Here is a 17,250-nt window from a genome sequence, read left to right on the forward strand (position 1 = left end):
TTTAAAACCTAATAAATGTTTGGGCCTGTGAGATGGCTGAGTGGGTACAGATGCTTGCTGCTGGGCCTGGCAATATAAGTTTGAAACTGAGACCCACATGGTAGAAGGAGCGAGCCAACTCTTTCAAGTTGCCCTCTACTCTCCACAACTGTGCTGCTGTAGCCCACATTTGCCCACATTTGCCCCCCCCACACACACCCCAAAATTAAAAGCTATCATGAAAGCGCTATTTATATGTTATCTCAATTAATACATTAACAGGTATGTAATGGCTATACTTGATCGTCACCTTGACCTCATCTGGAATTAACTAAAATTCAAAAATCTGTTATCTTTAGGAGGAGAAAAACACACCTTTAACCCAAATCTAGTCTGGGTCACACCTTCTGCTGGGAGTCTATATAAGGGAGAGGAAAGCTTTTGTTCTTTGCCTGCTTGTCCTCCCCTTGCTAGCAAGTCCATTCCTTCATTGCCACTAGAGCCTACTTCAGGATCCCAGCATACACTGAAGACCAGCTGAGACATGCAGTTTTGTGGACTGAGTGCACAACTACTAGATTCTTGGACTTTCCATTCATAGTTAACCATTCTTAGATTAGCTGGACTGCAGCCTGAAAGCCATTCTAATAAATTCCCTTTAGATATAGATCTAGAGATATAGATACAGGTCCATTCTATAAATTCTGTTACTATAGAGAGCCCTAACTAATAGGTACTCTCATTAACTTGATTTAGACATTAGAAAACTATGTACCCAAGTTAGGTAACTCATTTATCCAAGATTACATAGTATTTACTCAGGATCAGGTTAGAATGCAGACCTGAGTGACTGCTTCTCCTCTAAGCTCTACTGTAACCCCCTTCTTTCTCTCTCATAGATAATAGCTACTGTTTTTGATAGAGAACAAGAAGGATGGATGATGAGCTTCTACCCTCTCTGTTGTAAGGGCACCTTGTACTTGATAATACAGTAAGGCATCTATGCATATTTACTATGAACAGCTCATTGTGAACACACTTTAATGGTTGTCTATTGAGTAGCCCCAATTCAGGTGACACTTCAAGAGGACTGTAAAACCCAGCTTCCCACAGAGATAACAAAGGCAAACTACAGAAAATAGAGAGAGAATCTCAAGCCAGACCAGAGGGGCAGAGCCTGCTCTAGAACCCTGACTGCTCCCCTTCCATGTCAAGCTTGCTGGCTATAGATTACAGGAGAGATAACTCTAGGAGCTAATTGGTTGTTTCTCAGACTGTGAGTTTTCTACATCAAGGACATCTCAAAGATTCAACTGGAATGTGGACGGTCATCATGAACTCTCATATTCCAGTTGTGTTAGAAGAAAATTCTTTGGGAACTGTGGTGCTATATCCCACAGACTTGACTGTAAACACTGTTGCTTATACTGGCCCTTAGGGAATAGGATACAGAAAGATCCAGAGCACTTCAAAATTGTCTATATAACTGCTAAAGTTTTTGAACTTCAATATGTAGTAGTTACAATATTCTTTTCTGTTTTTATGTAATTTAATCAATTCTCTATAACATTCTTCTCTCTGCCCTTCCAAACTACTTAAAAATTACTCTTCAAAATACAGATACAGAAAATTCTTAAGACTTAGTAGTCTTGAGATTAATATGAATATAAAGGGAAAATGTCAGCCTAATGGTTTATCTATTGATCACTGCTCTGTTTAGAGAAAAATTAGAGGTAAACCACCTAAACAGAATATTTTGTAAAGCCTAAAAATCACATATGAGACTATTTCATTTTCTAATACCCTTTTTTACCTCTCTCTCAACTCCCAGGATATCAAGTGCACTATATCAGAGGAAAGTATAATAAAGAAAGAAGCAAACAAATCCCTGAAAACAGAAGCTGATATTAAAGCAGAATCATATAAGAAAGTAAAACTACTTGGAAGTATCCAATTAAAATTATTATAGCAGAAATGTAAATGGGGAAACTCACAGGGCCCCACCCCTAGACAAATAACAGACAATTAAGGAATGAGAGCAGGAAGAATAATCTATCTCCTGGGGAGAAGCCTATTAATTGGTTATCCCATACCAAATGGTTAGCATTTAAATCATATACACACAAGAAACACTAGACAGACTCAACAGGTTATAATTACATGTTTATGTATATACATGTAACAACAACAAAGAAAATGAGGTGCCAGATTTAAAAGGAAGCAGGAACACAGTGTGGGAGAGGAGGGGAGGTGTGGGAGGAGTCAGAGGAATAAAAGGGAATAGGGTGAAATGATGTAATTATATTTTAATAACAAAAGTAGAATAAAATCACTATAGCAGAAGACAGTAAGCACTGTACCCCAAGTCATTCCTGGCCCTCAAATTCTAGATCTAGAAATCATCTAGTCAGTTTTTAAGGCACTGATTTGTGCAGCATTTTCTTTTGCTCTTAAAGACTCATTTCATTTTTACTTCTGTGTATGTGTGTGTATGTCCGTTGTTTAGCACAAGTCTGTGCAAGTATCCTGCACAGACCAGAAGCTGAAGTTACAGGTGGTTGTAAGACACCTGAAGTAGGTGCTGGGAGCTGAATTCTGCAAGAGCAGTAAGCATCTTAACCACTGAGCCATCTCTAGAGCCTACCAGAAGATTTTAACAACTGGTTCAGAGAAATTTTTGCGTACTTTGTCTATCGTGGATAGGAAACCTCTACTAGAATTCTAGCAAGCTTCTTCTGAGTCACTTCAGGTGATGCATTAGAGGCTTGGGTTTTTCCCTTTTGCACTGTCACAATCATAGTATACTCTGATTTATATATTTACATTACAAGCACTTCTTTACACTGTTATTCCTCATCAAAACTAGCTTATAATTGTTTGGTTATAATTATAATATTTGAAATACTTAAAATTCAGTTATAAAGAGCTCATTTCTAGTTTTCAGACATCTAAATAATATCATAACAGAAATCTTTCATATTTGGGGCCATAGTCATATGAAAAATAAGATGACATTCTACTTGGAAAGATTGCCTCTGAATTCCACGGACTACCTGAATTGTCTGAGCTGAACTGAGCACAACTGCACTCAACTAAACTGCACTGAACTGAACTGCTCCAAACTGTACTAAACTATTCTCTCTCCCTCCCTGCTCTTTCCTGCCTGTTCCTTAGCCTCTCCTTCCTGTCTGTTCTGGTGAGAACTGGGCATATCCTATCTCTGACTCTTTCCGTCAAATCTTTCTCTGATTTGTCACTTTGTCGGTCCGTCAATTAGATATCATTGACTGGAATCAAAGGTATGTTCTAAATGAGTGTCTACATTCCAGCCAGAGGGACCAAAGATGTGTATTACCAGATTCCAGCTGGACCATATCTTTGGGTGTGATCTCTTGTCAGAGTAGCCATGTTGCTCAACTAAAATTCCTCTACAAGAATTGATTGCTTCTGGGCTGGCCAGATGGCTCAGCAGGTAAGAGCACTGACTGTTCTTCCAAAGGTCCAGAGTTCAAATCCCAGCAACCACATGGTCGCTCACAACCATCCATAATGAGATCTGACGCCCTCTTCTGGTGCATCTGACGTCAGCTAGAGTGTACTTACATATAAGAATAAATAAATCTTTGGACCTGAGCTAGCAGGGCTAACCAGAGCGAGCAGAAGTCCTAAATTCAATTCTCAACAACCATGTGAAGGCTAACAACCATCTGTATAGCTACAGTGTGCTCACATACATAAACTATATGAATAAATCTTCTTTTTAAAAAAAGAATTGATTGCTTCTGATGGAGGTATGGCTAGGGAAGGACTCAGTTTTCTTTAACATGAGATCCACCAGGATTTTGACCATGCACCAGTGAGTACATGGGTAAGCTTGTTTTTTCTTCTTTTTCTTCTTTTGTGGGGAGAGAAGTCCTAAAGTGGGCAGGACAGGAAAGTGAGAGGGCTTGGGATACACGATGTGAACCCCCCAAATCAATAAAAATATTATGACAAAATATAAGTCAAGCTTAGCCATGACTTTCCAGTTGAACAGTACAGGTAGAGTCTTCTCAACTACCTCTGAGAGCACAGATCACAACTTGGCAACTGGTCACACACTTTCTATAGACAATATGGTTTCTTTCTAAGCTGGAAGAAGTTAAAATTTAGATCACTATTTAGAACTACAAGTTCCACTAGACAAAATGAAAATCAAGCTCAAAATCTGAAGAAGCAAATGACATAAAAGGCTGGTAAAAACAGTTAATTTAGGGCAAGTACCCAGAATGTTTAAGAAATAATAGCAAAATGGATAAGGTTAGGGGATAATGCTTAATACTTCTATTACCCATGATAGTTTCCAAATTGAAGTATCAAGGTATAAAAATAAAAAACAAAGAATGAAAGTGCAAGCCTAATAAAACTTTTATCTTACCGTTCTAATTTGCTGTAGAGTGCACATAACACATTATACTTCTTCAATAGTCTTGACATAGCATTATCAACCTTGGTACTGGTATCAATTTCTTTTAATAAGTCAAAGAATTTATAGACACTACAAAAAAATAGAAAAAGTGCATGAGTAGCTATCAAAATTTGCTTTATTTAATTTTCAAAGCATGTGTAATTCAATTCAAAAGACTGCCAGCTCTACACTAGACCACTGTGTATTCTCTGGAAGGGCTATATTTGGTTTTACATTTTATTAGAAGCAACCCAGGCCCTAGTATCTACTTACCCCAATTATATTTATTTAAAATTAAGAAAACAAGAAAAGCAGGGGCATGAAATATGTACATTTGTGTTTCTAAATATATATGTATGAGCTTTTAAATTAAAATTATTATCAACTGATACATAAAAGCCCAAGAACTGTACATTTTAGGGAAGTAGCATGTGATGTTTTCACACGTGTAAACACTGCATAACAAAGATAAACATACCAATCTCCTCAAACATTTATTACTTGTACAAAGCAAAAACATTTAAAATACATTCTTTCAGAGTTCCACAATACATTGTACTTAAACACTATACAGCCATCTGTATCTGTATGTTTTTTCAAAACATATAGTTCATTCTAGTGCTTCCATTTTCATATTTGAAACTCTGTCCTTCTTCTACCCCTAAAGCCTTCCAGTCTCCAACAAGGACAGGCTAACTTAACTGCACACAGCCCCCCTTCCTTCCCCCATCAGGTTGCCCTCCTGTACTATACCTCTCTACACTAAGTGCCTGATCTCTGACACTGCATTCCAGACAGCTTGTGCGGGACTGCTCTGTCCATGTGGGGCTGCCCAGCCTGTGATGATGATCCCCACCCTGTGAATGTCTACCTCACCTCGCTCTGATAACCTTTCTCACCACTTGGCATTTCCTTGTCATATACACACTAACATTCTTTGCCTTACCAAAAGCTTCATGTTTAAATAGAGAAAGTGAAAAACTGGCTAAAATTTTACATTGTTAAACAACTTGTAGTAATTCTAAAAGTTGTTTTCTATAAAATTAATCTTCAATATACATATTTTCAATAGGGCAGTAAGGCAGACATGATCAGATAGCTCTCATATATCCATTACCATCTCCTCCTACTCTTGACAAAAGGTCTCATACTCCTGGCTGGCCTGGCATTTGCTATGCAGACCAGTCTGGCCTTGAACTCACAGAGATCAGCCTACCTCACACCATCACATCTGACTTCATATATTAATTTCTAATTGACTTTGTATATAAAATTGTACAAAAGCAGCTAAGTAGAGCAAGGAATAGTCATTACAACTATTATAAGCTGTCCAAAGCAAAGCCAGGTAAGATAGTACATGTCTATGGTCCCAGCACCTGGGAGTCTAGAAAGATTACTTAAGGAGTTTGAGACCCACCTGAGAAGTACAAGGCTACACCTCAAACCAACCAACCAAAAGAGCCTGAGATAGTCAGCAGGAGGCAAAAATCCATGTGACAGAGGATATTACAAAGTGTTCAGGCCAAGAGGGGTAAAGCAGTGTTGATAGCTATGTGGGAAGTAAAGAAGGATGCAGGAATGGCAGAAGACAGCAGAGATCAAGATGCTGATTGGAAACTGCTTTGAACTTCCATCAATACAGTTTAGGGAGTTAGTGAGAAATGCTAAAGTTAACCATGAAGGACTAGGTCAGAGAATGAACTGTTATTCTCGCATGGGCCCTCTGGTTTACATTTATTTATGCTGTATTGATTAGAAGGGAAGAGAGAGAGGGTGAGAGAAAAGGAAGAAGAGAAGAGTTCATCATGTAAATTTGTAGAATCCAGAAAAAAAAGAGAACCTCAGAGCAGTGCATGTGCTTATGAGGAGTACCCCAAACATCTTGGGAGGGACCGAGTGCCATGGAAACGAAATTCATTCGTGAAACAAAGATGTCTCTTTCTAGGGGTAATTTAAGAGAAGGGATGGGAAGTCAGTGCCTGTGGTATTAGAGACAATGACTCTTGTGTTATTTATATGCCATGTATGTATGTATGTATGTATGTATACACACACACATACACACACAAAGCCTTTGTTTTCACACTTTATTTAACGGTAGTAAAAAAGTGCTATAAAATGTAATGATTTAATCTACTTAGTTTAGCTAAAATACTAATTATATTGAATTATAAATTAACTCACTGAAGATATACATCTATTTAACAATCTGGTAAAATTATTTACTGCTGTATTTTGTAAATATGTTACAAAGGAAATAAGATAAGTCCTGTGAGTTTAAGATGAAACTCTACAAATTACTAGAGAACAAATTAATAAAGTTTAAAGCTAAAAAATGTTAAATGCCTGGGTCAAGTGTCAATCAATACTGAATATATGGCAGTTTTTATGTAATTATGTAACTAAAACATCCACGTACGCAAAAGTCTTCAACATAAATAATTTTTATCTAAATTTAAAACAGCCACCTTAGGCCGGGCAGTGGTGGTGCATGCCTTTAATCCCAACACTTGGGAGGCAGAGGCAGGCAGATTTCTGAGTTCGAGGCCAGCCTAGTCTACAGAGTGAGTTCCAGGACAGCCAGGGCTATACAGAGAAACCCTGTCTCGAAAAACCAAACAAACAAACAAAAAACCCAAACAAGCAAACAAAAAAACCCCAGACACCTTATGTTTGAAAAGATTTTTATTTTTTCACTTCTGTGTGTGTATGTGATTGTGTGTGTGTCTGTGTGTGTGTGTGTTTGTCTTTGGTATGTTCAGGTGCCCATGTTCGGTCCCTAGCACCCACAGGATGACTCATGGTACCTCTAACTCCAGCTCCAAGGGCTCTGATGCCCTAGCCTGGCCTCTTCAAGCACTGCACATGGTGCACTTACCTGTAGGTGAAACATAAAATAAAAAATAATAAATTCTTAAAAAAATACCTCCCCCAAATTAAGTAAGCATTAACTAATCCCAGCAGAGAATTAAAATTCATTATTGGTCCCAAATCCCTTATATTAAATTTAATTTTAGCATTTCCACCAACTTTTTAATGTGTATTAAAACGTTAATAGCCCTTTTTAACTTCAGGATTTTTCAGTCAGAGCTTTTACCTGGTTTCTATGCTTTTCTGTAGCTCAGTGAAAGTGAATGGCATCTCATCTAGATCAACTGCTGCGATAAAGATGCAGATGCCCCAGAGTTCCTTCTTCTTTTGAATATATCCTTCCTAGGAATAAAAAGGTTCAAGTATTTTATTAAATCATCTGCACACTGGATACCATGTTAAAATTGATTACAAATGATTTTCTCATTAAACATAAAAATGTAATTTTAAATTCTTATAATGGCATATACTTGAAAATATTTAATTTTACATTAATATAACACTCAATTTTTATTATAAGGAAAAAAATTATGAGGAGGTTCAAAAAGTTAAATTACTATTTCCTTTGGAAACTTTGAGTAAGTTAGTTATTTGAAAGTTTGTTTTCTCAGTAGTCCAATATCATTAAAGCCACATTAAAAGATTCTAGAATTTTTTAAAACTTGTTTTTTCCAGGGAAACAAAAGCTGATTTCCTTTCAGAGTATACGTATGCCTTTTACTCTAATTCATCCATTTTTTTCCCCTTTGTTCAGTCAAGAATTTTCTGGGCTTGTGCAATTTCTCAACTAAGCCACCTGTACAAGGGATTACATGCACACATTACTTTACAAGGCTTAAATGAAGCTATGTTTAAACCCTTGACCACAGCCCAGCACTCATTTAGTAACTGATGAGCAATGAGTAACACTGTAGGTAGAGTATTTTTCAGCATACCCCCCTCAATGAAATATGCCACCCTCTAAATGTATGTTTTGTAGGTAAAATCTGGACCCTATTGTGTCAAATTATCTATGGTCTAATAAGCAGGTAGAAGCATGGCCGAGGAAACAGATGTAAGGCATTTTACACCCTGTGTGCATTTCATGTACCAAGGGAAGAATGAGAGGATCTAGAGTATCAAATGATAATTTATTATCAAATGATAATAAATAATTATCCATTGTGGATAATAAATAATTCACCATTGTCCAACTGTAAACTTTTCCTTCTAATATAAATACTTTAAAATATAACTATACATCCAAAATAGTTTAAATTAAAACAAATTACAATATTGATGATTGGTAAGGAAGAAGTAGAATAAGACAACTGAATCCAATGACAAGTGGTAAAATGGCTATGATCATTTTGCAAAACAAGTTTGGATAGTTTTTATGTATTTAAATATACATTTTCTATATCACTTAGAAATTCTATCCCCAATACTTATGCCCAGAAGAAATTAAAACACTAGTAATGAATATAATCCCAAACTAGAAACCAACCAAATATAATAGAAATAGAACCAAACAGAAATAATCAAACTGTTAATTCTATAAATAAACTGTAATAGAATTATGCAGCTGATGCTATCTACCAAAAAAGAAAAGGCCCTACTAAATGTAGCAACACAGATAAGTAAAAATTATTACACTGAGAAAAAGTCACCCAAAAAAGGAAAAGCTAGACACAAAATAGTAGCACAGGTTCTGTGCACACATAGCTCCAGGGAAGGTAAGGACTTGTATTTAATGTCAGACACTAGGTACGCACTACTCAAATCAAGAGGTCAGGCGCCAGGGAATGACCACAAAGATGGGAAGAGAACCTTCTGGTGTGCTCAGGAAGCTTTAATCCTTGCTGGTGGTCATTATATGGGAATATATCTCCATCAACTCAATAAATTTGATTCAGAAACTGTTACATATATCCTACTACTGAAACTGAAATATATATATTGTGATTCAGCATTACAATGATAATTATATAGTCTCAGAAAATAAAAACATCAACTTTTGCCTGTTTTTATTTTTTATTTTTGAGATTTTGATATAATTACACCATCTCCCCTTCCCTTTTCTCCTTCAACCCATTCCATGTACCCTCACCCCATTAAATTCATGGTCTCTTTTTCATTAACTGTTGGAAATGTGTATTTATGTGTATGTCTACCTGTGTTCCTAAATACATAAATACCTCCTCATTTTGTACTTTAATTGTAAGTGCATGTTTTAAGGGCTGGCTATCTGGTCCTGGATAACCCACTGGTGTGCTCTTCCCTGGGAGAGACTACGTGGCCTGCCTCAGCAGTCCTTAGTTGCCTGTAGATCTGATGTAGGGCTGGGGTCCTGTGAGCTTCTCCTTTCCATGTCAGCATGTCTTTTGGTGTCCTCCTTGTTGCCTATGCTTCTTAATAAGGCTAATTTTTTAGAAACTACTAAGAAATGACAGCTGCTTGCTGCTATAACTCCTTAATCCTCTCTTCTGGAATTTTTAAGTGTACTTATCTCACTTCCTCTCTGCTGCTTTGCCCCTAGCCACCTACCCCTGTTGAACATAACTGTCCTCGATAGACCTGCCTATAGCTGCTACAGCCTTTTCTAAGAAAACTCTCACACTCACATTTAGTAACTAAAGACGACAAAAATTATTATATTGTTTATTCATCTTTTCAACACCAGAAAAGGGTTTCTGTGTTATGCTGGAAACTGAAGCCCAGGCCTCACACATACTAGGCAAACAAACCAAAACTGAGCTACATCCCCTTCCCTAAGAGCCTCAAACTGTATTAGAATAAAGCCCTACAACTGAATTAGACTCTGTCTGCTTTGTGCTCTCTCTCTCTCTCTCTCTCTCTCTCTCTCTCTCTCTCTCTCTCTCTCTCTCTNTCTCTCTCTCTCTCTCTCTCTCTCTCTCTCTCTCTCTCTCTCTCTCTGTGTGTGTGTGTGTGTGTGTTACTGTCCCTGAGGCTTGCTGCTCCAGCTCGACTGGCTAGTCATGGCGCTGGCCTCTGCCAGCACTGGGGTTAGTGTTCCCTGCTTGAGTGTGGGTAATCTGAACTCGGGTCTTCCTGTGCATATAGTAAGGGTTTTATGCACTGACTCGTGTGCACTTCCCAGAGTAAGAGTGTTTGAATTCTCACTTTTTTTTTCTTTTCTGGCTCAGTTTTTAGCGATGCTATCTATGAAACTTATCTCTAACACAGTTCCACACTGATTTCTTACATGTCCTGCTCTAGAATGTTATGTCTAGGGTTCATGTGAACTAATTTTTCTAAGTACTATGAGACAGAAAATTCTTTAAATTCATATTTATTGGCAATCCACATCAAGCTGGTAAAGGTTTGAGTACAACTTGGCAGAAACCGGTCCTCTCCATTTACCATGTAGGTTCCAGGGATCCAACTGCAGGTGTCAAGCTTGGCAGCAAGCACCTCCACCCACTAAGCCACCTCCCAAACCCTGTGAGTGAAGTGTTCCAAACAGATAGCCAGTTGTTCCAGCTTCAAGGTTGAAAAGAACAGGCTCACTCTACCGAATTACCTGTGCACCTCTCTAGAAAACGAGCTGACAATGCATGTGTCCTCGTGCGGATCACTGGTCCTTTTGCACCAATACCACAATGTCTCCATTAGTATAGCTTTAAAGGTTCTGGATATTTTTTAATGGAGTTTGAGTCAAGATTTTTCTGTCAGCTTCCCCAGAAATGCTATACTTTAAACTCATAGTTTTAATTTCTATTTTAATGCTATGGCTGAAGAGTCACACTAAGTTTTTCTCCTTCAACCTACCACTGTGAGCCTTTTTTCCTTTCTTCTAAAGTCCTCTAATATCCTTGTGCTCTTTCCTGTATCTCTGTGTTTAACTCCTACCCGTTTCTACCCTTCCTTTAATAAGCACCCTGCTCACTCCCACAGCCCTGCCATCATCTGCAAACAGAGGGTCCGCCTCTCTTGCTACTTTGTAGCACAGTGGCTCTGGGGAGCTACAGGATTTATTTCCAATCCAATTTACAACTAAATTGAAAACAGGTTTGTTTTTGTTTATTTGTTTTGCTGTAATTGCATAAACCTTTTTATAAAGAACTTGCAAATAAAATTTTTTTCTTAAAAATTATAAAAGGAAGGCTGGAAGAATAGATCAAAGGTCGTCCAAAGTGTTCATTACTTCGTTAGACAATTCAAAATCAGTTCCTGGCACATCATCAGGGGGCTCACAACTGTTGATCTGAGTGGCACCTGGGATCTCCAGCTTGCATGAGCACCTGCACGCCTGTGCATGTACACATAATTTTTTAAAAAGCTTAAAAATTATTAAAGGGAATCCAAAACAGCACTTAAAATTATTTACTGCCCCAGTACAAGGGAACGCCAGGGCCAAAAAAATGGGAATGGGTGGGTAGGGAAGTGGGGGGGAGGGTATGGGGGACTTTTGGGATAGCATTGGAAATGCAATTGAGGAAAATACGTAATAAAAAAAATAAAAAAATAAAAAAAATTTACAAAAAAGTATTTCTCGATGAAATCACACACAAAAAGGTAAAACTTGTGGAGGAAGTGTGTGGAGGAAGTGGACTTTGCAAAACTGGGGAAAAAAAATCTTACCTTTCAAAAACCAGATTCAGCAAATGCCAAATCTTAGAATAATGTCAACTGAACAATACGCTGTCATGATGTTTTGAGAAATTCAGTTGTCCAGCTAAGCATCCACCCAGTGAAAATAGCTGGGGAGCTGGGTCAAGATCCTTGTAACAGATGTTCTAACAGCTACTTACATACCCATAGAGTGGGCTATCTAAGTATCTTCAAATAGAGCGGCTAAACAATGCTATGGCTGAATTATGGGCTCACACAAACCCTAAGACATTTTCAAAGACCAGTACAAGCACATGGGGATGCCCAAGGTGCAATGTTTAAGTGAGAGGAAAAAATCTACAAAATTATTTTTATTTTTTGATTCCAATTTTGTAAAAAAAAAAAAAAAAAAAAAAAAAAAAAAAAAAAGGTAAGGAAAGGAATATAATATATCTAAAGTGAGTTCTTATTTCTAGAGCTATTAGGATCATAATCAGCTTTCATTTTCTTCATTAATTCAAGATATATATTCCTAATTAAAATCAACTGCAACAAAGAAGATGCAACAGTAAAAACTGCTAAATTTATGAAAAGCAGGATAGAAAAATCAGAAATATGATAAAATTATTAAAATATCAAGACTTCAATTATATATTAACAGTTTAAATCAAAATATACAGCCAACACTTTGCATGGCTATCTGCTATGTGATTTAGTGTTCCTCTGAACCACCTTAAAGACAACCCCAAATCAGTGACAATTTATTTGACCTTGCTTTTTGACAATGTTCTCACTTACCAAAGAGCTCCACCAAGTGGTGACAGTAAGTATTTCGAAAACAAAACTGCAGTGTGAAAAACTTAACAACTGAAGCTAGCTGAACATAAATCTAAACTGTAATTTCACAAGGTAAAAAAGCCTTATGAGATTGGCAGCAGGAAAAGACGCTCTTGTCCAAAGCTGATCCTTTGACTTTTATATCCAGAGCTCCCATGTGCCATGACATGCGTGTGGAAATTGTCCTCTGACCCCCACACTCATGTCACATAGCACGTATGCCCCTTCACACGCACAATAAGTAAAATGTAATGACAGTAAACGACTAGCACATATATGGAAATATGTACTCTTCAAGCCAAGAATAGCAAGGTTGCATTAAGCATTAGGTGTGCAATAGAAAGTCTTGAAACAGGAGAGCTACTTCTTTCTATGCTTGGGTTTCCTCTTCACCTAGGTTTTATATATGAACAAAAGAAATAAGATACTAATATGTCAGGAAACCCCATCCTACTTATACAGCCTGAGCTGGCAGCAGTCAGTATTAAAGGCATTCTTGACTATGCACAGAAGATGCAGGAGTGGCAGAGTCACAAAGGAAGGTAAAGGCTACCCTGCTTCACTCAATCAGTCTTTTTGCTTGTTTTTAAGTTTTTGAGACAGGATTTTTCTGTGTAGCCCTGGCTATCCTGGAACTTGGTCTGTAGAGCAGGCTGACCTCCAACTCAAAAGATTGGTCTGTCTCTGCCTCCTGAGTGCTGGGATCAAAGGTGTGTGCCACCATACCTAGCCAGCTGCAGTTTTTGTTTTTGTGTTTTTAAATTTATTTAGCTTAGTCTAGTCTATGTACATTGGTATTTTGACTGTAAGGATGTCTGTGTGAGGGAATAAGATGCCCTGGGACAGGAGTTGCAGACAGTTGTGAGCTGCCATTTGGGTGCTGGGAATTGATACCTGGTCCTCTGGAAGAGCAGCCAGTCTCTTAACCACTGAGCCATCTCACCAGCCTGCCAATCAGTTTTAACAAGACACACTGGGGTAGAGAGCAGGTGAGTTAACCATCTAGTTACATGGTAGATTTGAGTGTGGAGTTAGCTCTACTCCAGGAAAACATGGATCTGGAAAGTTCAGGCTTACCTGACCCTATGATGAACAACCAAGATTCCTTCCTTAAAGACTGGATACAGATCTCAGTGTTACAGCTCTTCCTTGTCTGTGTCTGACTTGCTTGCTTACTTTTACCTCTATCTCAACAAATTTATAAGTGTCTTGAAAACAGAAAATTCTAATTTCTATTATACCCCCCCCAGAGTCTAGTACACTACCCAGCACTAAAATGACACTAAATGCAAATATCTTAAAGTTATAACAACGTCTATGCCTTAACATAGGATATAGTAGCTTTCAGATTTTCCTTTTTTTTTTTTTTTCGTTTTCCTTAACATGATCAGAAAAGCAAGTAGCAACAGAATCGCCCAAGAAAAAGTCTGTTGATTCTACCCTGGTTTCTTTAGATCTCATCCACATTCTAATAGCAAATCAATTAATTGCTTAGCCAAATAATTCAAAGAAATGACTGACAGGCCTCATTTTCTATACAGGGCACGTAACTGGCCTAGAATTTAGATCCTAACATTCACTCATGATTTAAAAAAATATCTAGCAAACTATAAATTAAGAGGTATTTCCTCAACTTAATAAAGACTATCCACAGAATACCAGCTGTTAAGTCAATAATGACCATGCTACAATCTATAGAACTACAGAGGTTAGGTACAAGGTAAGGAATTAAGGGAGAGATGGATAGACCTCCCTAGGAAAGGGAAACATTATCATTATTGGGGGGGAGGGGAGGCAAGACCAGGAGGATCAAATATAGAGGGAGATAAAGGAAGGAATGTGGAGATAAACAACCAAAATTAAGGGCTATTTGAGAGATAGTATAGAAACCTAATACAGTAGAAGCTCCCTAAAATATATACATATACGAAGGTGATTTAAATAAAATCACCAAGTAATGAGGGAGACAGAGCCCCAAGTGGACATCCTCTGTCACCAAATGAATCTTCCAGTACCAAGATTGGGTTACATCTAATTGAGTTGATGTAAGTTGAGTTGGCCAAAAAAGTCCCATGGGAACCCCAAACAACCCATATTGTTGCCAAGACTATAGGTTGTTTTTCACAAACTGATAGCAAGGCCCCACTGCTGAAGACAACACCCACACAACCCACTGACCATGGAGAAGTTGAGCTGGTGCCGACACAATGTCTTCATCCCTACAGTCTAGCATCTTTGCTATAGGAAGGTACTCTGCACTACCAAAAGAGAAATGTAACCACCAACTCAGCTACAAACTGTTTGATCTACAATGGTGTCCTACCTACAAGATCCGCTAGGGCAATGGTGGCACAAATGTTGTTGGAGTAACCAACCAACATTCGATTTGACTGAAAGCCCACTCCACAAGATGGAACCTATGCCCACCTTTGCTTGAATGACTAAGAACCTGAGATTTGATAGCCCAGGCTCCTAGGATAAAACCAAATGTTACTATTCCACTAACAGAGTATGGCAATAAAACAAAACTACTAATGACATTCGCTATAGATATATATATCAGTGCCTTGCTCAGCCATTTTCAGGGAAGTGTTCTCTTACAGCAGATGAGAAAAATACATAGACCCACAGCCAGACATGATGCAGAAAGTAGAAGACCTTGGAACACTCCAAGGGAATGTCCTAAATTCCCATTGTCCCCATCAATCTCTCCCCTCAGGGATCATGGGACTCCACAGAAGAGGAGGCAGAAAAAGTGTACGAACCAGATGAGTTGGAAGGTCAAGAAAAGAGTACCCTCTAAATCACCATGATCAAAGTTCATATAAACTCACAGAGAGTAAGGCCCTCCATGTATATTTTATGGCTTCCATTTCAGTATTTTTATTGAATTCCTGAGTGAATGAAGGAGTGGGTCTCTGATTCTTGTGTCTTCTCGGGCTATGTTCCCTAGAGCTGAAAGAAAAAGAGAATGCATGTCCCCATCTCTAACTCAGTAGCAATATGCAGCTGATACCTACTTGCAAATGTAATGTAATTTCCTCTAAGGCACTCACTCTCACTGGAGGAAACAAACTCCTCTTAAAGGTGGGCTGCATGCTAGCAGTGCCAGCAGAAAAGGACTCAGCAGTCACTGAGGTTCCTTGTCTCACAACATCATGCCAAGGCTTCTCTAGTTCTTTCCTTTTAAATCTTATTGTTTTATTTTATTTCATTTACATGTTTCTCTTGTTTTACCCCATAGGTCCCTTATGGCTCCCAGTTTAGTGTTTTTATGGTGTTCCTGAGTGAGAGTGAGAGGGTCTTTGTCTCTAGTGCCTTGCCATGGGCTCTTTTCCTTCTGTTTGTTTGTTTTGTCCAATTCTGATGTGTTAGTTTTTAAATTTTATTTTATTATTATCCCTTAGAAGCCTGTTTGTTTTTTTAACGAGAAAGGAAAGGGGTGGGTCCAGATAGGAAGGGAGATGGAGAGGAACTGGGAGGAGAGAGGGGAAACCTTAATCAGGATATATATGTGAGGGGGGGATCTGTTTTCAATAAAAAGGGGAAAAAGAATCTTCATAGAAAATCTATAGCTAATATATTTATTGATGAGAGGGTAGAAACATGGTATCAGCATTATCCTTTACCACACACTGACATCATACAGAATTCAAGAATTAATGCAATAAAACAAAAAGAAAAATTAAAAGTTGTTTGGACTGAGAAGAAACAAAAATGCCTTTGTTTAAAATTATTCAATCATTTTTAGAGAAATCCCCAAAGACTCAATAGAGACAATGAGATCTATTAAACATTCTACCAAGAATACAGGATACAAGGTTAGGGCACAAAACCCAGCTGCTTTGCTATATCCCAACAAATAGACTGCAATTTTTAAAAAATACAATTAAGCAGAATGTGGTGCACATGCCTTTAACTCTTGATTTTTGTGTGTTTGCATCCACCCTGGCCATAGTGAGCTCCAGGCCAGTCAGGAAGGAATATATATATATATATATATACATACACACACACATATATGTATATGTGTGTGTATGTATGTATGTATATATATATATATACATACATACGTATGTATGTGTGTATATTTTTTTTTACATGAGCATCTAAAATGGAATAGTTAGACATAAAGCTAATAAAGTCTATACAAAATCAGCCTGAGGGAAACCATAAAATTCTAATTAAAAAATAAGAGACCTAAATAATCAAGAAGATCTATAAATCTAATAAAATGATTCTAAAATCAACAAGGCATTATAGTGTGAATAGAAATGTCCCCAAAAGGTGCTTTAAGCAGGGCTTAATGAGCCATCCAAGTAAGAGCATGGAAGGCAGTGGTGCTAAGGACTGTAGGGACCCAGCTCAAGAAGCTTCAAAGGGAGACAGTAAGTGACCCAAAGACCATTCTTGTGTGATTTTGAAGAACACTGTGGTTTCTTTTATCGTCCAAAAAAGCTGCCTGTGCTAAACTGGGTTAATGATGTTGGCAGAAATTTCAAGAGAGCTTAGTACTGACTCTGTCACTTGGTTGTTCGTGGTCACTCTTATGCAGATTTATA

The 17,250-nt window shown here is 37.8% G+C and overlaps 1 protein-coding gene across 1 annotated transcript in view; it reads right to left on the reverse strand.

Moving 5' to 3' along the window:
• The window catches only part of Rb1 (RB transcriptional corepressor 1), a 130,924-nt gene that overhangs the window by 95,874 nt on the left and 17,800 nt on the right, over positions 1–17,250 (reverse strand). The window contains exons 3-4 of the mRNA XM_021181654.2: positions 7,524–7,639; positions 4,397–4,516 (exon numbers count right to left, since the gene is read on the reverse strand). Of these exons, the coding sequence (XP_021037313.1) occupies positions 4,397–4,516; positions 7,524–7,639 (236 nt within the window). The remainder of the gene's footprint in view (positions 1–4,396; positions 4,517–7,523; positions 7,640–17,250) is intronic.

Source organism: Mus caroli, chromosome 14 (genome assembly GCF_900094665.2).
Source record: "Mus caroli chromosome 14, CAROLI_EIJ_v1.1, whole genome shotgun sequence".
Classification (NCBI taxonomy): Eukaryota; Metazoa; Chordata; class Mammalia; order Rodentia; family Muridae; genus Mus; species Mus caroli.